At 43.4% G+C, this 23,513-nt stretch overlaps 1 protein-coding gene across 1 annotated transcript in view; it reads right to left on the bottom strand.

Moving 5' to 3' along the window:
• Positions 1 to 14,284: 14,284 nt before the first annotated feature.
• ilkap (integrin-linked kinase-associated serine/threonine phosphatase) overlaps positions 14,285 to 23,513 on the bottom strand; it is a 54,719-nt gene continuing 45,490 nt past the window's right edge. Inside the window, exon 10 of the mRNA XM_078410706.1 lies at positions 14,285 to 14,356. Within this exon, the coding sequence (XP_078266832.1) occupies positions 14,344 to 14,356 (13 nt within the window). The 3' untranslated portion in view covers positions 14,285 to 14,343. The remainder of the gene's footprint in view (positions 14,357 to 23,513) is intronic.

Below are 23,513 nucleotides of genomic sequence, written 5' to 3'. Positions count from 1 at the left end.
TTTTAATGTATGTATAAAAAGCCTTGAGATTCTCTTTAATCTAACTTGCCAATGACATTTCATGGCCCCTTTTTGCCTTTCTAATTAGCTTGTTGAGTTCTTTCCTGCTTGTTTTATATTCCTCAAAGGCCCTATCTGATTTCATCTTCCTGCATCGTACATATGATTTATTTTTATTTGTGACTAAATTTACAACCTCTTCGGACACCCAGGGTTCCCTTAGCTTGTCATCTTTATCCATACAGGAACATGTTGGTTCTGAACTCGGATCAGCCTGTCTTTAAGCGACACCACGTGTCTGATGTGGACATACCCAACAACAGCTGTTCCAAATTTACTCTCCCTAGATCCTGCCTAATAATAGTGTTCTCTTCTTACCTCAATTTAGTACTTCCCCCAAGGTCTGGACTTATCCTTTTTTTGTATCTATCTTAAAACTTATGGAAGATAGACACAAAGTGCTGGAGTATCTCAGCGGGTCAGGCAGCATCTCTGGAGAAAAATATAGCGTGATGTTTTGGGTCGGGACCCCTCTTCAGAATTTTGATCACTGATCCCAAAACATTCTTCCACTGAAAAATAGTGGGAGAATGGGATTCATTGTGAGCCACTTGATATGACGAATGACCTTGCTTTATGGTGTAATAAGATTTGGGAATATACTTTTTCAGATCGTGATTGTCACTTGAATTCATAGCTGGCTCCCACTTCCATTGGTATTTCAGAGGCTCCCTGAGAATAGGATTCCTGATGTAACAAATCCCCACCCCTCTTCCAGCTCTCCCATTACAATGTCAGCCTTGATTAGCACAGGAGCACTCCACCATCTGGATAGTAACTTAGAAGTTAACAAGCACATTAGAATGGCAAAAATGCTGACCTGGATTCAGCACAACTAGTCGACTCACTAGATCTCAGTTCTTCTGATGAACTCCACCAAAACTATATGAAACACTAATGGATTTTAGGGTTTTTATTTCCACCTCATTTAAAGCATTCTTCATGAATAAGTCACTGCCAGCATTCTCTATCACTCTCTAAATCTATACTCAATCGGTAAGACACTAACATTCTCCCCAATAATTTATTCGGATGGCTTTTCTGTACATGCTACATGTACTCTGTTCCGTCACGATACTCATTAATTAACCCAAGCTTCCCCCTTGTACTAATAATGTCTCTACTGGGTAATCCCAGCTTCTTCACGTGGTTACACACGAATTTATATCTTCAATACCGTACTTTACTGACAACCCATTTATGTCCATCCTTTTCCTTCATCCCGTGATTCAGTATTCTCGGCACTCTATGGTGCTACGTTAGACAGATGGAGGGACATGTATAGACTCTACTAGTGCAAGTTCATCTAACTCCATCTGTCTAACTTCTTGACTAGCATCAGTGGCGTAGCAGTAGAGATGCTGCCTTACAGCGCCAGAGACCCGGGTTTGATTCTGACTACGGGTGCTGTCTGTATGGAGTTTGTACGTTCTCCCTGTGACCATGTGGGTTTCTCCGGCTGCTCCGTTTTTTTATCCCACACTCCAAAGACGTATAGATTTATAGTATAATTGACCGGAAAAAAATGTGCATAGTTTGTAGGGTAGTGTAGTGTACAGGGTGATCGCTGGTCAATGCGGACTCGGTGGGCCGAAGGGCCTGTTTCCGTACTGTGTCTCTAACTAAACAAAACTAAACTAAACTAAGCATCCAGTGATACTAACTGTAACTACTAATTTTAAAACATTATTAAGTAATTTAGCATCCTGATGCCCAATGCCCAGCTACATCCTGAGATAAATACTGATGTTCATTCATATTTTTGCACTATAGCTTTAGTGCTGGCAGATGTTTGTAAGCTACCTGCCTTGTGTGTGCTGCTGTTCAGCCCCCATCAAGATATAACCCCTTTTATTTCCTTCTACCCTTTTAAACTTCGGCAATGGTGAAATGACTGCGAAGTCTGAAAGCGAACTGTTCATACTAACAAGCTGGAGTCTTGAACGGCGGCCACCAGTAATGCGCTAGCTGGCGAGGTCAGTATTTGTAAAGAATGTGGAGTGACTGGGGGAGGGGTCTGCCATCCTGGTGATGGGATGGGAGATTCCTCTCAGCAGCTTACTGATAGCACTGATGAGATCAGCACAGGAGATATCCTCAGAGTGGCGCCTGAAACTCTTGCTAGACAGAACATACTGTATCACTGTGGTCCTGGCAAACACACCTCTTCCTGTGATACTGAAGGACAGATTGAATATAAAACTGGCTCAAAACTCTTTAACCCTCTCCCATTCAAATTCCCCCATTTATGCAAGCACCCAGTCACATCCTCACTTTGGTCCCACCGCGGTAAGTTAAGGAGTTGAAGAAGGGTCTCGACTCAAAACATCACCCATCCTTTCTATCCAGAAGGAATGCCTGCCCCGCTGAGTTACTCCAGCTTTTCGTGTTTATCTTTGGTTTAAACCAGCATCTGCAGTTTCTTCCTACACAAGTTAAGGAGCAGTAACTGCTTCACCATCGAATACTTATAATTTTTGGATTCTGATGCTTAATTTCCCTCTCTGCTGCATTCCAGTCTCACCTCAAGGTGCTATTGGACACCAACAGGCAGGACATATGATAAGCCACTTGGACAGAAGTGTTCCATCTTTCGGGGAACCATCAGCCCAGTTGTTCCATTCTTTCATCATAGGACAGTCCCGCCATCCCGGGAATTAACCTCATGAACTTACGCTGCACTCCCTCAATAGTAAGAATGTCCTTCCTAAGATTAGGAGACCAAAACTGCACACAATACTCCAGGTGTGGTCTCACCAGGGCCCTGCACAATTGCACCTCTTTGCTCCTACACTCAAATCCTCTCATTCTGAAGGCCAACATGCCATTAGCTTTCTTTACTGCCTGCTATACCTGAATGCTTACTTTCAGTGACTGATGTACAAAGACACCCAGGTCTTGTTGCACTTCCCCTTTTCCTAATCTGACACCATTCAGATAATAAACTGCCTTCTTGTTCTTGCCACCAAAGTGGATAACCTCACATTTACCCACATTATACTGCATCTGCCATGCATCTGCCCACTCACCCAACCTATCCAAGTCACCCTGCATCCTCATTGCATCCTCTTCACAGTTCACACTGCCACCCAGCTTTGTGCCATCTGCAAATTTGCTCAAGTTACTTTTAATTCCTTCATCTAAATCATTAATATATATTGAAAATAGCTGCGGTCCCAGCACCGAGCCCTGTGGCACCCCACCAGTCACTACCTGCCTTTCTGAAAGGGACCCGTTAATTTCTACTCTTTTTTTCCGGTTTTCCGGAATTTTCTATCCATGTCAATACCCTACTCCCAAAACCATGTGCTCTAATTTTGCCCAGTAATCTCCTGTGTGGGACCTTATCAAAGGCTTTCTGAAAGTCCAGATACACTACATCCACTGGCTCTCCCTTATCCTTTTTACTTGTTACATCCTCAAAAAACTCCAGGATCAGTCAAGCATGATTTCCCCTTCGTAAATCCATGCTGACTTGAACCAATCCTGTTACGGCTATCCAAATGCGCCGCTATTATATCTTTAATAATTGACTCCAGCATCTTCCCCACCACCGATGTCAGGCTAACTGGTCTATGATTCCCTGCTTTCTCTCTCCCCCCTTTCTTAAAAAGTGGGATAACATTAGCTACCGTCCAATCCACAGGAACTGATCCAGAATCTATAGAACATTGGAAAATGATCACCAATGCATCATCTGCCTCAATTACTTCCTCTGACAGTTCCTTCCATATATCCATTACCCATTATGTGACAATTTGCCCCTCAGATTCCTGCAGAAGTCATGGAGAAGCTACCATAAACAGCTGACCATCATGACTGGTTACTTTCGGGGATTAAAAAGAGGGGCAGTGTAAGAACTTGTTCATGCAGGTTTTGTACGTGGGAGGTCGTGTCTCACAAATTTGATTAATTTTTTTGAAGATGTGACCAAAAAGTTTGATGAGGGCAGAGCTGTAGATGTTGTATACATGGACTTCAGTAAGGTGTTCGACAAGGTTCCGCATGGTAGGCTGCTCTGCAAGGTTAGATCGCATGGGATCCAAGGAGAGATAGCTGAATGGATAGCAAATTGGCTCCATGGATGGAAGCAGAGGGGTAAAGGTGGAAGGTTGCTTCTCAGACTGGAGGCCTGTGACTAGTGGTGTGCCTCAAGGTTCGGTGCTGGGACCGTAACTGTTTGTCATCTACATCAATGATTTGGATGAGAACATACAGGTCAAGATTAGCAAGTTTGCTGATGATACAAAAGTTAGTGGTTTTGCAGATAGTGAAGATGGTTGTGAACGATTGCAGCAGGATCTGGATCGATGGGCCAGGTGGGCGGAGGAATGGTTGATGGAATTTAATACAGAGAAGTGTGAGGTGTTGCAGTTTGGGACGTCGAACAAGGGCAGGACCTACACAGTAAATGATTGGTCTCTGGGTAGTGTTGTAGAGCAGAGGGATCTAGAAGTACAGGTGCGTGGTTCCTTGAAGGTCGAGTCGCAGGTAGATAAGGTGGTCAAAAAGGCTTTTAGCACTTTGGCCTTCATCAGTCAGAGTATTGAGTATAGTAGTTGGGAGGTCATGTTGCAGTTGTATAAAATGTCGGTGAGACCGCATTTAGAATCTTGTGTTCAGTTCTGGGCACCATGTTATAGGAAAGATATTGTCAAGCTTGAAAGGGTTCAGAAAAGATTTACGAGGATGTTGCCAGGACTAGAGGGTGTGAGCTGTAGGGAGAGGTTGAGTAGGCTCAGACTCTATTCCATGCAGCGCAGGAGGATGAGGGGTGATGTTATAGAGGTATACAAAATCATGAGAGGAATAGATCGGGTAGATGCACAGTCTTTTGCCCAGAGTAGGGGAATCGAGGACCAGAGGACATAGATTCAAGGTGAAGGGGAAAAGATTTAATAGGAATCCGAGGTATAACTTTTTCACACAAAGGGTGGTGGGTGTATGGAATAACCTGCCAGAGGAGGTAGTTGAGAAACAGTTAGACAGGTACATGGATGGGACAGGTTTGGAGGGATATGGACCAAGCGCAGGCAAGTGGGACTAGTGTAGCTGGGACATTGTTGGCTGGTGTGGGCGAGTTGGGCCGATGGGCCTGTTTTCACACTGTATCACTCTAAGACTCTATGCCTCGAGGTAGGAGTGTTTGCTGGAGTCCAAATGCTATTCTTGTCATATGTCAGGTCTCAATGATTCATATACTCCATTCCAGAATATCAGCATTTGAGTGAACAGCACTCACAAAATACCTCACCTCTCCCAATGTTGAATGAATGCATTTCCCAAGTGCCAGCATGCCCTAAAGTCCTGTGGGACAAGGTGAAGCTATTTGTCATGGTCTACTTATCCAATCCCTTTGGAATCTATGAAAAAGCAGTGAAATCATCTGTCGATCATCTTACTCCCTTAGTCTAGAGCTGACATCCCATGTGTAATAAACTGTAAGAAACTGACACGCTCCAATTTCTATCCATTAACACATGTTGCATTTGCTAAATCAAAAGTAAGATGTCAAAATGAAACTAAATGGGTCTGTCTTTTGAAAATCATACTATCAACAGAAGGGCCCTGATGGTGACACACCAGCCAAACACCATTGAAACGTGGAGAAAAAGTACTGCCTTATCTTTTAAACAAAGAGAAATTGAGAGGTGTGAGCAGTGATACTGGATTGAAGGAAAGGTTTTCACATGAGGGTAAAGCCCAAACAAATATAGATTTTGAAATGAAAGAGTAGTCATCAAGAACTATTGGAATCAAATACACTTTCTACTGAAGAACTTCCAAAAGCAGAAAGGATCAATTCTAAATATTTGTAATATAGGATCATGGAGCAAATGAATTGCAGCTTGCTGGTAGGTAGGAGGGATTTGAATCAAATCAGTCGCTCAGAGCTCCTGCCAAAAGGGACTACTTGCAAGATAACTTTAATAGAACTCTGCTGTCAACATGAATTTATTTCGGGTTCTTGCTCGTAAATGGCCCAGCTGTTTATTACCTGTTTGCATGTCAGCAAATCCAAACCCATTAATCTGTTCAACCATCAACATCAGTTGTCAACAGGTACTTTGATTAAACCCCGGCATTAGCTATTTGGCTGACTTTCTGACACTTTAGTTTACAGAACCTGCGCAGTGATTGGGTCACAGGGTGTCGCCACAACCTGTGGATTCATTAAATCCAACAACTAGCTTTTTAAGATTGAGGGTTACATAAACGCGGCATGCTGTCACAGGAAATGAGATGATTGAGAAATGATTTCACTGCGTCTTGTTGTTTTTAGGATTCTACAGGGGTTGGATAATGTGGGCCATGACAAGTAGTTTCACCTTGTCCATACGACCAGAGGGCATGGCTGGCTACTTGGGAAGTGAATAAATTCAGAGCCAACATGTATCAAGAGAGATGGGAGTGATGAAAATGTTACTCATCCAAATGTCGTTATTTTGGAATGGACCACAGTAAACTTTGGAGCATCATTTTGCAAAGCTCTCCAGCATTGGGATTCTTTTCACCTTGTATCTGTCCAGCTCCTTTACAGATCAGCTAACAGATGCTGATTGTGTGACTAGTTAGAAACTCCACTAGCGTTATACCATGCTCCTACCCTGGTTGAAGTTGAACGAGCTGAACACTAAGTCTATCTTTGCCTTGCGACTTAATGATCTTAAGGTTATGTTTTTCAGAGTCAATGCTGTTGCCCAAGAGGTGAATGGGCAATAGATCTGAAGATTTAGCTGGGGTCTTTTAAATTCAGTAGTCAAATATTCTACAACAAATCAGTCCTTGTCCATTATACTTCCAGTGCACCCATTAAAAATAAATGTCTCTTGTAAATACAATTGGCAGTGAATATTCTTCTTCAATGTAGTAGTAGAGAAAAGGATAACAGAAATATAAAACCCATCTGGCATATGTTTATTGCATTGTGCTTCTGCCAGTGGAGTTGAATGTCCCAGATACAGCCGTATGCAGTGCGAACCAGAGACCAGAGCTATAGCCTCAAAATAAAAGGACGTGCTTTTAGAAAGGAAATGAAGAGAAATTTCTTTGTCTGAGGATAGTGAATCTGTGGAAGTCATCACTGCAGACGGCTGTGGAGACCGTCAATGGATATTTTTAAGGCAGAGATTGACAGATTCTCGACGCGTACGGGTGTCAGGGGTTATAGGGAGACGGCAGGAAAATGAGGTTGAGAGGGAAAGACAGATCAGCTACGATTGTATGGTGGAGTAGACTTGATGGGCCGAATGGCCTAATTCTACTCCTATAACTTATGAACATGAATTTATGAGAACCCGTTGATGCTCAAGGCCAATGGAAGGCTTGTACAAGAGTAGCCAGCACACCTGCTTTACTGAAGGATTTGTGAGGCTGTTTTAAATATGGTTCAAGAATTGAAAATACACAAATATGATCTTTAAAATCCTTTCTGGAGCTGTCTGTGTGACCCGCTGAATGTTTCCACAATTTTCCGTTCTATTTCAGCTATCCAGCATTTGCAGTTTATTTAATTTTCACTTGCTCCCTGTATTGTAATGTCGTATTCACTTTGCTTGCTGCTCTGTCATGGTAAACATGCTCAGCTCTTGCCAGCAATCACCCGAAATGTCAACACTGCAAATTGACGAGTTATAGAACAGTACAGATCAAGAACAGGCCCTGAGGCCCACAATGTCTGTGCAAACATGATGCAAAGAACATCTCTTATCTACCTGTGCATAATCCTCATCCCTCCATTCCCTGCAGACCCATATGCCTGTCCAAAAGCCTCTTAAATGCCACTATCATATCTACCTCCATCAACAACCCCGGCAACGAGTTGATTCTATCAATAAAGAATACACAGTAATATTCTTTGATAATCTCAATTGATGAATTATAGTTATTACCGAATCATACTGTCATCCGATATCTGAGAAGGGTACTGCCCTGCAATTGCACCACAGCTTCGTTCTAAATCCTTTTCAAGACTTCCTGCATTTTGCTGCCATGACTTGCATCCCTTGGCACTCAGGTCACCCACTACTTTCCTTTCAGACACCTCATATTGTCCACTTGTCGTAGCTACAAAGAGGATGACTGTACCACTGCTCACAATTCTGTCTACAACTCAGAATTGTGTCCTGAGCAAGATTATTTCATATTTTTCAACACCAGTTCATTGGAGGGCCGCAATGAAGCCTAACTCACTCATATAATGATCCGGAAATTACACATTGCCTGAACTTATTTGAAAGTTGAATCTCAAGTCCCTAGTTGCATGTAACTCGTGTAAACCTCTGGTGGCATTGGGATAAAATTTCCCTCCTGGTTTCATCAATCTCTACATAATAGAATTCATTGATAGTTTACTGCCAGCGACGACATTGCTTTTTCTCTTTCCCCATGTGGCCTTATTTTTTCGTCCCATCTCTTCTCTTGAGAACTTCACACCATATTTTTCTCTGAGGAACAGCTTCAATTGTTCCAATACAGAGCAAGGAATTGAAACTCCTTGTATTTCTCAAGCTTATTATCACATCCACTGTCATTGCTCCACCTAGGGTGGGTGAGTTCTCCTCTCCGTTTGATCACTGCCTTGCATCTTCCTCAAGCAGCAACATGTTAAATCTCAAAATCATCAACAATGTTGGCTCATTTATCTAATGTTAACCAAGATAGGCAACAAGGAGAGAGTTACCAATGAACCATTTGTCATAGAAGGAGGTCCACACCTAACTAACAGCAATGGTGAAACGGCAATGTATCAAATGCCATATCTCATGGTCCATACAGTTCTTAAAGGCACATTCAGAGTCTATGGGAGTGTGCTCATCACAAATGGACACGCCCTGCCATGAGGTCCCAAACTGAGTGGTCAGCCCTGAGTGGCCAGCACTCCAATAAAGGAATTCTGCCCATGGGTCACACCAAGGCAGCCATTGAATGTGGTGTTTAGTTGCCAGATGCTGGAAAGACAACTCCTTGTTGATGCACACTCTGTGGACATGAGAAAGTGTTGGAGGATCCTCCAGTCACCATTCAACGTGGCCAGTCAGGGTTCCCGATGTTAGCAGTGTCCTTCAATATAGCAAGAAAAGCAACGCACCAAAACGATGAGCTCTTAGTCCTGCTGAAACTGGTCCATGAATGAGAGCAGCAGGTGGCAGCTCTCTGAGCTGATTTAAATCAATATGTGGTAAAATGAGTGCTGCTGCCTCTGCCAACACTTTCTAATGTACACAGAGTATTTACAATCGGTGGGTTCTCTCTCCAATGTCTAGCAACAGAGCTTTTCATTCAATGGCTGCCTTAGTGGTGACACCACTAGAAGTACTTCATTACTGGAGATATATGGGGCAAGGCTAATGCCAGGAAGGTGTGAGACATGCTAAAATGAATCACACCCGAGATGTCTGGTCCTGCTGCATTCCTGCTGCGATTTCTCTAGCCCACAATCTCCAGATAATTCTATGCTGTGTAACGTCTTCATTGAACCACGTAGCATCTAAGAGCATCATCTATTTTCCCTGCTGTTGAGCTTAGGATGAGGAATTCTCCATTGCAAGATGTTTCTCAAGTGTGGTCAATTTAAAAGGCTATTTAATAATCGCACGAGAAAAATAATTATTAAAAGCATTTGCAAACTGTAAAATGGGATTAAACAAGGGAGGTAATGTGAAGTAATCCACCGGCAAAGATCTCATTGATCAAAAGGCGAGTTTCTTGGATCATTGGGATAAGAGCAGTAGTCAGCTGATTGACCTTTCATCTGCATTCATTTATGGCTGATCTGGATTCGTCCCATTTATCTGTAGTTCATTTGTTTCCTTTGAAATTATCACCTCAAATAAAACCAGCTTCAACTTTCAAAACCAGAATCATTCCAGCATCAACAATCTTTCAATTCTAGACGTCAACAACACTTTGCGCAGAGAATGTCTTTTCCGATGTTCCTCCTAAACAGACTCACCCTGATGTTAAGATTGGGCCACATGTTTTGGTTTTCCCAACAAGATGAAACAGTTTCTTTTTTATCTTTCCTATCATATTATTTCAATAATTGATCAAATCATATCATGGCCTTCTACATTCAAGGAACTAGAAGCTACAGCAATTTAACCTTCTGAATCCTGATGTCAGTCCAGTGGATCTGTGCTACACCTTTCTGGTTCGGAACATTTTCTCGTCAGTAAAGCATTTTGAAAGTGTTCTTAAGCCGCAAGGGGATTGTTCCTGTATGGATTCTAGACATTGGTCTGAACTCTTAATCCTGCCAATATCCCTTGTATCTGTTTGCCTCGGATGAGTGACTAGTTGGACTTTGTGCCGACTTTCTCTCCATTCCGCTAAGTTACAGCTGAATTATTGATCTAGCAACTTTTCCTTTCTATTATGACAAGTGGCCCATCTGCTGAGAACAGTTTCAAAAAAAATAATCCAAATACTGCAAAGAATGCCAATTCACGACTTTAATACTACTACTCCTTCAACTGCAAACACAACTTTTCAATCTAAAACTAAAATGTCGGAGGCGATTGTATTAAACACTGCAGCAGAACAGGTTAACTTCTACAGGCATTACTAACCCAATGCCATCCTTAGAATGGTCCCAGCAAAATATCCCTTATTGCTGAGGAGACAATTTTTGGAAACTGCATCCTGGATAATATATCTCTTTTTAACATTTTTTTTGTTGCAAATCAACAGAACAGACCCTGCCAGGACATGATGAATACTCCAAAAGAATCTGAAAAATGATAGATTAAGACAATTAAACAACTTGGCAGAGTCACTGCTGCAGCTTCAGCTTAGGCCAAAGCCTCTCAGATTACCTCAAAGATTGCTCCTCGTGACCCTGGTGGCCTCTCGGATGACAGCAGACCCACTCCGCTTCAGGCAGTATATTTTCTTTTGGCTTCTCATTGATTCTAATAGTCTTAATAGAGAAAATAGGCTCTGATGTTCAAGCCAATCAGTCTGCAATCAATCTTTGGGTCTCCCTAGCTGGAGCCAAGTGGCGAGGCTCAGTAAACAGTTAGGAGACGGTAAACAGACCATTGGAGCCTGGAAACTTTAACAGATCTGGTGCTATGTAAGTCTGGGAGAGAGATGATTATTTTCTGGACACAGCAAACGAGGTACAGTCCTGTTGATTCCCTGACTGGCAGTCACATAAAGCAGCACCTTATAATTACACCCACTTATCCCATCTTACGCCAATTTTCCAAGAAATCATTTAAATGCTATTGAGACTATTTTTTTTCAATCTTTTTTATTGGCAAGAAAAGTTGGATTTCCTTGTAGAAAGCAATAAAAATGTGCCCATATTTCAGTCAAGGACAGGTCTAGAGGGGCAATAGTCAGGGGAGTACAATGACTCTGAGCCAACTCTGAATTATGTGCAAAGTGCCAGCGTAACTCAGCAGATCAGGCAGCATCCCTGAAGAACATGGAGTGCTTCTGCATGAAGCACTGCCCACCATGGATCAAGGATCCCCCCCCCCCCCCACCACCACCCTCATGTGGGCCTTGGCCTCTTCCTGTTACTACCACCGGGTAGGTCATGCAGAAATCTGTGTTTGTACACCACCAGGTTCAGGAACAGCTACTTCCTACACTTGAACCAACCTGCACTACCGTGGATCACCGTTTGCACTACCATGGATTTGTGGTTTGTGTTTTGCACGAACTGTGTCTTGGTTTTATAGAGTCTTTTTTCTTTTGACTGCCTTCCGGAATTGTATGTGTAATTTGTAAGTGATTTATGTTTTGATGTGTTGTCTGAGTCTACAAAAATGTGATGCAGCTGAAAACAACATTTTATTGGACTTGTACCTAACCGTACCTATGTTTATGACAATAACCTTGACTTGATCAATCAGGTAACTTCTAATGAAACATTGTCAACCTGCAACATTAATCCTGCTTTTTCCTCCACAGATGCTACCTGACCTGCTGAATATTTACAGCATTCTCATGTTTTTTTTTGTATTTTCCTTGGACATAGGACAAGGTCATTAGGCCCATCGAGTCCATGCTGATTCTTGGAGCAATCCCAGTAAAATCTCATTCCGCCACTTCATTTCCTGTTTCCTATCTTCTCTCATATACTACTGAACTCCACCCTTCCCCACTCCCCACTGATTCTCCCACTTATACCAAGCGTAATGCACAGTAGCCATTTTCAAGTCAAGTCGAGTTCATTATCATATGCACAATAGGTACAGCTATAATGAAAATCTTCCTTGCAGCAGTGTCACAGGAAAACACACACAATAAATAATACATAAATAAATAGACGTAAATCACGCATACATTTTCTTAAAAGAAAGAGGTCTGTGCAGAAAAGCAAGACATTAGTGCAAAGCACAGGCAGAAAAAAACCACATCCATGGTGGTGCAGGAGATGATCCGTTGTTAGGCATCTACCAGCCCACGTGGGAGGAATCTGGGGCATCCATTCTCTCTGAACTTAACCTAACCTGGTGGCGCCACCAGCAGTGGCTGCCTCGCCAACAGTTTGTCTATCCTTTCTTCTTTTTGTTATTTTCAGTATGTGTTAAAAAGTATGTTTCAGTGTTCCTTTGTTTGTTTTATGTGTGGGATGGGGAGTTGGGGGTTGGGGGTTGGGGAAAACTTATTTTCAATCTCTTACCTCGACGGAGATGTAAAAAAAATTTCCATGTCGTATCTCCGTCCCCACTGCGGCCTAACATCGTGGAGTTGGTGGCCTTTCCTGGAGACCGACCCGGCGCTCCAAGCAGCAGGATTCTGCGGGATTTTTAACATCGTGGAACTTGCGATCCCTCTGCTGGGGATCGAAGCTCCAACCGCGGGGCCTGTGGACTTTAACATCGTGAAGCCAGCGGTCTCTGGTAAGAAGAGGCTGATTCGGGAGCTCCATGCCGCGGAGTTTCAACCGCCCCGACGCGGGAGCTTCGATCACCCCGATGGGGGCTTCAATCGTCGGCTGCGGGTGATTTGATGGCCCCGACTGTGGATGGTTTGACTGCCCCGACCGCGGGAGAACAAGAGGAAGATGAACTTTATTGCCTTCCATCACAGTGAGGAATGTGGAATCCACTGGGATGGATGTTTATGTTAACTTTTACGTGGTTGTGTGTCTTGTTGCTTTTCACTTAGTATGGCTGTATGGTAACTCAAATTTCACTGTACCTTAATTGGTACATGTACCAATAAACTGACCTTGAAACCTTGAACCCCATGTACTTTGTTTAGTTTAGTGTAGTTTATTGTCATGTGTACAGTGCAAAGCTTTTGTTGTATGTTAATCAGTCAGCGGAAAGACGATACATGATTACAATCGAGACATCCATGGTGTACAGATACATGATGTTCAGCACCTACAATATTATGTTCTCAGGTTGAAGATTCAAGTGATGTTACTGCACTAGTGGCAGTAGAGGCCATTCACTGGATGAATTTAAAAGAGAGTTAGATAGAGCTCTTGGGGTTGGTGAATGGGGAAAAGATATATGGGGAGAAGGCAGGCATGGGTTACTGATTGTGGATGATCAGCCATGATCAAAATGAATGGCGGCGCTGGTTCGAAGGGCCAAATGGCCTCCTCCTGCACCTATTTTCTCTGTTTTCCTTGTTTAAGTAAATTACGGGTGGCCAGTAGACAAACTAAGTGCACATCTAATAATAGAAAGAGTTAAAATTGACTAAATCCTATTCCGGACATAAAAAGGCATCAATCGCAGCGGTTAGGTGTTGCCTGACGTGAGAATGGAATGTTAATTGTTGGAAGAAAGCCAGCGTGTCTGGAAAACAGGAGGCGAGCGTGAAAGGTGAATAAATCTCTGTAAGACATATCTAAAGATAAGGAAGTGAAGGTTTTGAAGGACAACTATAGCCATTCATGTGGTGGAATGTCTGAGAACAATAAACAGATAGTGATACCAATGAGCAAGTGCAAAAGTGGTCTAAGTGACAACTCATATCCATTCTTATTTTAACAACCCTATATACTTCGTTTGGTTTAGTTTATTGACATGTACCGAGGTACAGTGCAAAGCTTTTGGTGCTTGCTAACCAGTCGGCGGAAAGATGTTACATGATTATAATCGAGCTATCTACAGTGTACATGATAAAGGGAATAGCGTTTAGTGCAAGACAAAGTCCAGTGAAATCCGATTAAAGATGTTCCGATGGACTTCAATGAGGTAGGTAGAAACTCAGGACCGCTCTCTGGTTGTAGATAGGATGATTCAGTTGCCTGATAACAGCTGGGAAGAAACTGTCCCTGAATCTGAGGTGTGCATTTTCACACTACTATACCTCTTGCCTGATGGGAGAGGAAAAGAGGGAGTGAATGGAGTAAGACTCATCCTTGATTATGCTGGTGGCCTTGGCCTGATTGGATGCACTCGGAACACATTTACATGCTTATCAGATGTACTTAACCATATTAAGGTATAGCAAACAAACATGTTTTAGAAATTCACACTTGCTAAGATAGCAATATAAGCAATCAGACACCTTGCAAATCTGAAATGAGTTGTTTCAGTGAGTATGTGATAACCTCATGTTGTAGATTTGGGCTGCATCTCTCTACCCTTTACACCATTATTTAGTTAAGATCTTGCCAAAGTAAAGGTGGCTACATCGTGAACACCAACTGCAGTTGATAAGGTAAGAAGATGTGCACTGGCACCTCTGTCTCACCTGAAACGACTGCTGGGGTTGCTGGATGGATGTGAGGGAAGAGGTATAGAGACAGGTGTTATATATTCTGCGATCACATAGGAAAAAATACTTTGGAAAGGAGTTGTTTGGGTGGAAAGGGATGTGAACCAAGAAATCGAGGAGGATGCGGTCTTTGCAGAAGGCGGAAGGGGATGGTGCTGGGAAGATTTAACTGGTAGTGGGATCACATTGAAGGTGTCAGAATGTCAGATAATAATGTGTTGGATGGCCAGGCTGGTGGGGTGAGAGGTACGTACTAGGGGAATATCCTTTTTCTGTCGAGGGGAGAGGGGGTGCAAGAGCAGAACTACGGGACACCGAGGAGACACGGGTGAGATATCCATCAATTACAGCATGGGGGAAGCCATGTTTACGAAAGAAAGGAGGCATCTTGGATGTCCTCGAATGGAAAGCTTGGGTGCAGATATGGTTGCCAGAATATATCGTTTCCAACCATGCTTTAGAAAACATAGAAAATAGGTGCAGGAGTACGCCATTTGGCCCTTCGAGCCAGCAATATGATCATGGTTGATCATCCAAAGTCAGAACCCCGTTCCTGCTTTTACCCCATATTGCTTGATTCCGTTAACCCTAAGAGCTAAACCTCTCTCTTGAAAACTTTAGATTTTAGTTTTAGTTTTAGAGATACAGCGTGGAAACAGGCCCTTCAGCCCACCGAGTCCGCATCGACCAGTGGTCCCCGCTCATTAACACTATCCTACACACATTGGGGACAATTTACATTTATACCAAGCCTATTAACCTGCAAACCTGCACGTCTTTGTTTTTGATGTTGTTGGATTTTCTCTTCCAAACTGCAGGTACACTTCTGGCCTGACACCCTGCTATAAGGAGTGGCTCCAGATAGGATAGAAAACTGCAAAAACCTTACCACTACTTTCTAGTAAAAGCAGGCATGGTATCCCAGAAATTGAATGTAAAGGCTGTATTGTGTAGAGAGTTGATTGTAATGGCAAGACTGCACCAGTTTCTGGATGTGGGACTTGACTTGGCCACACCTTCATGGACTGACCATACCCTAAGTCAAACTCAGGGTCACACTGAGTTTACCACACAGCAGTCAGTTCAAACCAAGTCTCAGCTTGTCGGTATTTCATAAACCATCTGTCTGAGCTCCATATTTAGATATCAAATGGAGTTTGTTGGGGAATCAGTTCAGATTATTTGGACTACTGTTGATTACCTGCAGATCTGAGGCAACATTTTTTTAATAAGATGAACTGATGGTATTTTGAAGTTGTGGTTGAAGGTTACTTGTCTCAAGTTTTTCCTAGAAAAGTTGGCAACATTACATTTTCTCCACAGAACATTAGGCCTGGTTGTTGCTGAAATCCCTTGTATCAAGGTTTTGAGGTGAGAGGTGCTAATCTGTTTTCATTTTGGAGACCTGACCACAGCATTTGGAAGGTTCCCAGGCTTTGAACAGATCTTTTGAGGGACCTGCACTTGAATTTACTGCATAGGCCTAAAGGGATTTAACTGTGATGTAATTCCCAGTTATGTTATGTAACTTGAAGGCTCCTGTCAGTTGTGTAGGCACTTGTGCAGGAATATTTTCAACACGGCCTGCACTGTGATCGGCCCATTCAGGGATCCAGGTCAGGTTTTGCTGTCTGGTGCCGTTTGGGTGGTGTTGCAGACTTTTCCTGTGACGTGTCAGTTTCCCCCAGGTGCTCTGGCTTCCTCCCAGATACCAAGCATATGCGTAATTAATTTGGTAAGTTAATTGAATGTTGTAAATTGACCCGATGTAGCTTGAGAGTTGGAGTTGTGGAGAAGTCATTGGAATGTAAGAAGATAAAGGGAATTAGTGTACATTGACTCTTGATGATCAGTCAGAACACATTGGGCCTATTTCTACGCTGTTTTCCTCGATCTGGGATCCAGGGAACGAGGCCAAATTGTCTACCTTCTAGATCCACCCTGAAGCATAGCTTCAGCTTCTTGTTGAAAGCTGATGTGAACAAAGTGAAAGGTTCACATTGGGCTTGAGCCTTTACGCTTACTTCAGTGAAATCATCCACTGAAATCACCAAAACAAATTGAAGCTATTTATCTTGCACATACAACCTCAGCAGAAGTAACAATGTCCAAACCTCTGGACTGTAGGGGTCTGCCATAAGGATAGATTCAATGACTTTTCAGTACACCTTGTGACAACTGAACACATTGTTGAATGGGATTATCAATGGTGTGTTTTGGAAATGCCCTCTACTCACAAGTTAAAACAATTTATCCAGTTATTTTTAAATGTATTCCAATGTAAGCAATGCTGGCAATACCTTGTTTACCTAAAGGAGCTGGCAGTATTGTGGATCTTTTATTTAGACTTCATAATCACTGCGCTGGCAGAGTCTCGATGGCGGTGTTAGGTGGGGAACTCCTGATATTAACCCTGTGATGAAAGGACAGGCAAATATGCCCAAATCAGCATATTATGAAAGATAGCTGGAATGTTACTCAGGTAATCCTTCTTCCTTTGATAGTAGTGCAGGACCCAAGGCTGGAGTGAGGGACCTATTGATGAAGATGTCATGGAGTTGACTTCAATGTAACCAGTGGAGCCAGTCAAAGCTAATTATTTTTATTTCAGAGTTTTTTTGGCTCGAAGTTATAGGCGCTGAAATGCCAGAAGCTTTTATATGGTACTTGATTGCATCACTGAGAAATGTCAAACAGCAGCTCACACACAATTAATTAAATAGTGTAGTTACTGTTGTCAGTGAGTAAAGTGTAAATCATAAAATTATTTCTGAGAGTGGGTAGAACTTGATTTAAATCCCCCAGGAAAGAAATCTCCTTCAATACCTCCATCTGCCTTCAGTCATCAAATCAACTGGTGCCCCAGTGATTTGTGTATGAGGTTTTTTCCCTGCACAACTTTTGGCTTAAATATCAACAAACCTATATTCTGCTGAACCTCAGTCTACCTCCTAGCCTTCACAACTGCAGACCTGAATCTGGGGCTGCTTGTGAGGTTATTTTTTGGCAGTGTCAGGTTTTAAGAAGCCAGGAGTCATTTCTCACCAATCTATTGACTCGAGCAATGTGGAAGCTAATCAAAACTGCTCACTTAAATGCCTGTTCAGTCATTGCATGATGAGTCCCAGCCTGATTCTTCTCAATCCCAGAGAAAAACTACAAAGGTTTGTACAAAGATTTGGAAGTGTCGTGGAAAAGGTTTACATCACACAACAGTACCCAGAATTTTCTGCTATTGTCAGCTGGCCTGCAGAGATCGCTGGGCTGTGCATTGACATCACTTTTGAAATCATCTGAGAATAATTCTGAAGAAAGAAAAGACTTTGGATGCTAAAATCTGAGGCAACAAACAACATGCTGGAAAAACTCAGCAGATCAGGCAGCAACTGTGTAGGGAAATGGACAGTCAACGTTTTGGGTCTGGACCTTCAGCTGGATTGAAAGAGGGGATACAGTCAGTGTAAAGAGGGAAGATAGGGCAAGATCTGGCATCGATGTGTGAATCTAGGTGAGGAGGGATTGTTTGGCAAATGGATAAGGAAGGGAAGGATGGGAATAGGTTGGGAGGTGACAGATGAAGACAACAAAGGGCTGCAGATGATGGTGTCTGATAGGAAATGAAGGTGTGAGGAAGTAACTAGAGGGTAACTATTTAATGAAAGGGTAACTTGGGAAAGGATAGGGCCTCTCAAAAACCAAAGCCAATATCTATGTGTGGAGCCGTGGGAGATAGCCAGTCTTCAAATAGTATTTTCTCTGTTTTTACCACTGACAAAAATATGAAGGCTAGGGAACCTGGTACAGGTCATGGAGATGTTTTAATGACATTCTATCTTTATGGTCAAGTAGGTACAGGAAGTCCTAGGGCATATGAATGTAGATACATTTCCCAGGCCTGATCAGATATGAGGACACTGTGGGAAGCTAGCGAAGAAATTGTGGGAGCCCTGGCTGAGATTTATGAATCATCGTGAGGCACGTCTTGAGGACGGCTAATGTTGTGCCTCTATTTATTAGGGGTTGCTAGAAAAAGCCTGGGATCTATAGATCAGTGAGCCTAACATCTGTGGTAGGTCTACAGAGAGACTTGGGCCTTTTGGAAGGGTGGGCTGAAAGATGGCAGATGGAGTTTAATGCTGATAAGTGTGAGGTGCTGCATTTTGGTAGGACAAATCAAAATAGGACGTACAGGGTAAATGGTAGGGAATTGAGGAATGCAGTGGAACAGAGGGATCTGGGAATAACTGTGCATTGTTCCCTGAAGGTGGAATCTCATGTGGATAGGGTGGTGAAGAAGGCGTTTGGTATGCTTGCCTTTATAAATCAGAGCATCGAGTATAGAAGTTGGGATGTAATGTTAAAATTGTACAGGGCATTGGTGAGGCCGAATCTGGAGTATGGTGTGCAGTTCTGGTCGCCAAATTATAGGAAGGATGTCGACAAAATGGAGAGGGTACAGAGGAGATTTACTAGAATGTTGCCTGGGTTTCAGCACTTAGGCTACAGAGAGAGGTTGAACAGGTTGGGTCTTTATTCTTTGGAGCGTAGAAGGTTGAGGGGGGATTTGATAGAGGTTTTTTAAATTTTGAGAGGGACGGACAGAGTTGATGTGGGTAGGCTTTTCCCTTTGAGAGAGGGGAAGATTCCAACAAGGGGACATAGCTTCAGAATTGAGGGACAAAGGTTTAGGGGTAACATGAGGGGGAACTTCTTTACTCAGAGGGTGGTGGCTGTATGGAATGGGCTTCCGGTGGAAGTGGTGGAGGCTGGCTCGATTTTATTATTTAAGAGTAAATTGGATAGGTATATGGATAGGAGGGGATTAGAGGGTTATGGTCTGAGTGCAGGTAGATGAGACTAGCGAGAATGGTCGGCGTGACTGGTAGGGCCGGCGTGGACTGGTAGGGCCGGACAGGCCTGTTTCCATGCTGTAGTTGTTATATATGTTATATGTTATAGGTAAGATACTGGAGAGGATTCTGAGGGATAGGATATATATGCATCTGGATAGACAATGATTGATTACAGATAGTCAGTATGGTTTTGTACATGGGAGATCATCTCTTACGAATCTGATTGAGGTTTTTGAGGAAGTAACCAAAAAGGTTAATGAGGGTAAAGCCAAAGATGTTGTCTATATGGACTTCAGCAAGGCATTTGATAAGGTTCCACATGGTAGGCTGCTCTGGAAGGTTAGATCACATGGGATCCAGGGAGAGTTAAGGGCCTGTCCCACTTCAGCGATTTTTTAGGCGACTGCCGGCGACTGTCAAAGTCGTAGCAGATCGCCGAAAAAAATAACCGTACGACAATGTCCACGGCTATGCCCACAACAATGACCACGACAATGCCCGCGACAAGCTAAGACAACCTACCACATAGGCGATGGCAAGCTGACGAAAACCGGCGACTCGGTCTTCGCTACCTAGGACGTCCACTACGAGAGGGACCAACAAAGACACCAACAAAAACCTGCACTTATGTGGAGGTGTCACAAGCACAACTCACACATGAACAAACCGACAGCAAGGTCCGTCCAGTGAAATTTCTAGGTATATTTTGCATTTATTTGAAGTGCCCGTTTATTTATTTTTTTAAACTGCATGCAGTTACCCATCTTTCATAGGAATATGTTGTTTTTGAATAAAGCTGATTTTGTTGATTTCTTAAAAAATATCTGTCGGAATTTATTGAATTTCTAAGTACTTTTTCATGACATGTCATTCACAGATTCTCGTCGCATTCATTTTGACCATTAAAATCAAACGCTGACACACGCGCTGTGCTATGAGAACTCTTTTCATTCATTCATTTAGATCAATGAGGCAAGCACATCCACAGGCATTTCACGACGTTTATTAAAAGCCAAAGCTCACACATAGACAGACACTACTAAAAAGATATACTGAATTTTACCGCGATGCTGTTTGTAGGGGAAATGCACGCGTGACCATGAGGACAGCAAGGTCCAGCCAGCCCTTTTCACATGTCAATGGCGCCTCCGAGCATGACATCTGTGGTCTAAACCCGTCCACTCAAAAGCAGCTGCAACAGCCAGGTGTGCATCGCGGACTCCGCCCACAATCCACACCTGGCTGTTGCAGCTGCTTTTGAGGGGACGGGTTTAGACCACGGATGTCATGCTCGGAGGTGGCATTGACGTGTGAAAAGGGCTGGCCGGACCTTGCTGTCGTCCTGGTCAGGTGTGCATTTCCCCTACAAACAACACAGCGGTAAAACTCAGTATATCTTTTTAGTAGTGTCTGTCTATGTCTGAGCTTTGGCCTTTAATAAACGTTGTGAAATGCCTCTGTATGTGCTTGCCTCATTGATCTAAACAAATAAAGAGTTCTCATAGCGCAGCGCGTGTGTCAGCATTCGATTTTAATGGTCAAAATGAATGCTAATAGGATCTGTGAATGACATGTCATGAAAAAGTACAGGCGACAACCTTGCATACCTGGGGACAGCATGCGACAATGCCCGCAACAAGCTACGGTACCGGGCGACAAGCCAGCAGTCGCCGAGAAATTTCAAACCGGATGAAATCTTCGTGACGCGCCGAGATCCAGTACGATTCTTTGAAGATTCCCCACGATCATGCCAGCGACACCCCAGCGAACTGTGGACGACAGCCTGGTCGCCATCAGTCGCCTTAAAATCGCCTAAGTGGGACAGGCCCTTGAGTCGCCGGTTTTCGTCAGCCTGCCGTCGCCTATGTGGCAGGTTGTCTTAGCTTGTCACGGGCATTGTCGTGGTCATTGTCGTACGGTTATTTTTTTTGGCGATCTGCTACGACTTTGACAGTCGCCGGCAGTCGCCTAAAATTCGCCAAAGTGGGACAGGCCCTGAATAGAAAATTGTCTTCATGGAAGGAAGCAGAGTGGTGGAGGGTGTTTTTTGGACAAGAGGCCTGTGACTAGTGGTGTGCCTCAGTGATCGGTGGTGGGTCCTTGCTGTTTATGGTTTCTACTAACGATTTGGATGAGAATGTACAAGCATGTATGTTTGCAGATGACACTAAAGTGACACTGCAACTTAAGTCACTAAACTTCAGTTTGAAGGTCTCGACCTGAAACGTCACTCATTCCTTCTCTCCTGAGATGCTGTCTGACCCGCTGAGTTACTCCAGCATTTTGTGATACCTTCGATTTGTAGCAGCATCTGCAGTTATTTTCCGACACTAATGTATTGTCGATAGTTAAGATGGTTATCAAAAATTACAGCAGGCTCTTAATTAGCTGGTTAACTAAGACATTTACATGGATAGGAAAAGTTTAGAGGAATATGGGCCATACATGCAGGCAGATGGGACTAGCATAGATAGAGTATCTTGGACGACATAGTTTGAGTCGAAGGGCCTGTTTCCCTGTTGTATGACTCTGTGACTCAATTGAGATTCACCAGATTGATCCCTGGGATGGCGGGACTTCCATATGAGGAAAGACTGGATAGACTGGGCTTGTACTCGCTGGAATTTAGAAGACTGAGGGGGGATCTTATAGAAACATATTAAATTCTTAAGGGGTTGGAGAGGCTAGATGCGGGAAGATTGTTCCCGATGTTGGGGGAGTCCAGAACCAGGGGTCACAGCTTAAGGATAAGGGGGAAGTCTTTTAGGACCGAGATGAGAAAATTTCTTCACACAGAGAGTGGTGAGTCTGTGGAATTCTCTGCCACAGAAGGTCAAGTCAAGTCAAGTCAAGTCAATTTTATTTGTATAGCACATTTTAAAACAACCCACGTTGACCAAAGTGCTGTACATCTGATTAGGTACTAAGGGAAAAAAAAGAAAAAAAAAGAAACATACAGTAGCACGCAAACATAACAGCACATACAAAACAGTTCACAGTGCCTCCTCAATGAGCCTCAAACGCTAGGGAGTAGAAATAGGTTTTGAGCCTGGACTTAAAGGAGTCGATGGAGGGGGCAGTTCTGATGGGGAGAGGGATGCTGTTCCACAGTCTAGGAGCTGCAACCGCAAAAGCGCGGTCACCCCTGAGCTTAAGCCTAGACCGCGGGATAGTGAGTAGCCCCAAGTCGGCCGACCTGAGGGACCTGGAGTTAGAGAGGTGGGTTAGAAGATTTTTGATGTAGGGGGGGGATGTCCATTTAGGGCTTTGTATGTGAATAGGAGGAGCTTGAAGTTGATTCTGTACCGTACAGGGAGCCAGTGGAGAGAGGCCAGAATCGGCGTGATGTGGTCCCTTTTACGGGTACCCGTCAGGAGTCTCGCTGCGGCGTTTTGGACCAGTTGCAGGCTGGACAGGGATGATTGGCTGATCCCAGTGTATAGGGAGTTGCAGTTGTCTAGGCGGGAGGAAATGAAAGCATGAATGATTTTTTCAGTGTCGTCGAATTGGAGGAAAGGTTTGATTTTAGCTATGGTACGAAGTTGGAAGAAACTGGCTTTTACCACAGCGTTGACTTGCTTGTCAAATTTTAATGCAGAATCAAATATCACGCCGAGGTTTTTGACATGTGGTTTGACTAGGCAGGATAGGCTTCCAAGACTGCCTGTTATCGATTTGATGGAGTCGGGGGGGGCGAATAGGATGACCTCAGACTTGCTCTCGTTTAATTGGAGGAAGTTCTGTGCCATCCAACATTTTATGTCCTCAAGGCAGTGTAAGAGGCTGTTTAAATTTGACTGGTTGTTGGGTTTCAGGGCGAGGTAAAGCTGAGTGTCATCGGCATAGCAGTGGAAAGAAATGCCGTGCCTTTGAATGATTTGGCCAAGGGGGAGCATGTAT

The sequence above is a fragment of the Rhinoraja longicauda genome, chromosome 13 (assembly GCF_053455715.1).
Source record: "Rhinoraja longicauda isolate Sanriku21f chromosome 13, sRhiLon1.1, whole genome shotgun sequence".
Classification (NCBI taxonomy): Eukaryota; Metazoa; Chordata; class Chondrichthyes; order Rajiformes; family Arhynchobatidae; genus Rhinoraja; species Rhinoraja longicauda.
The sequence above is the reverse complement of the archived record's forward strand: the minus strand, read 5'-3'. Positions and strand labels throughout refer to the sequence as shown.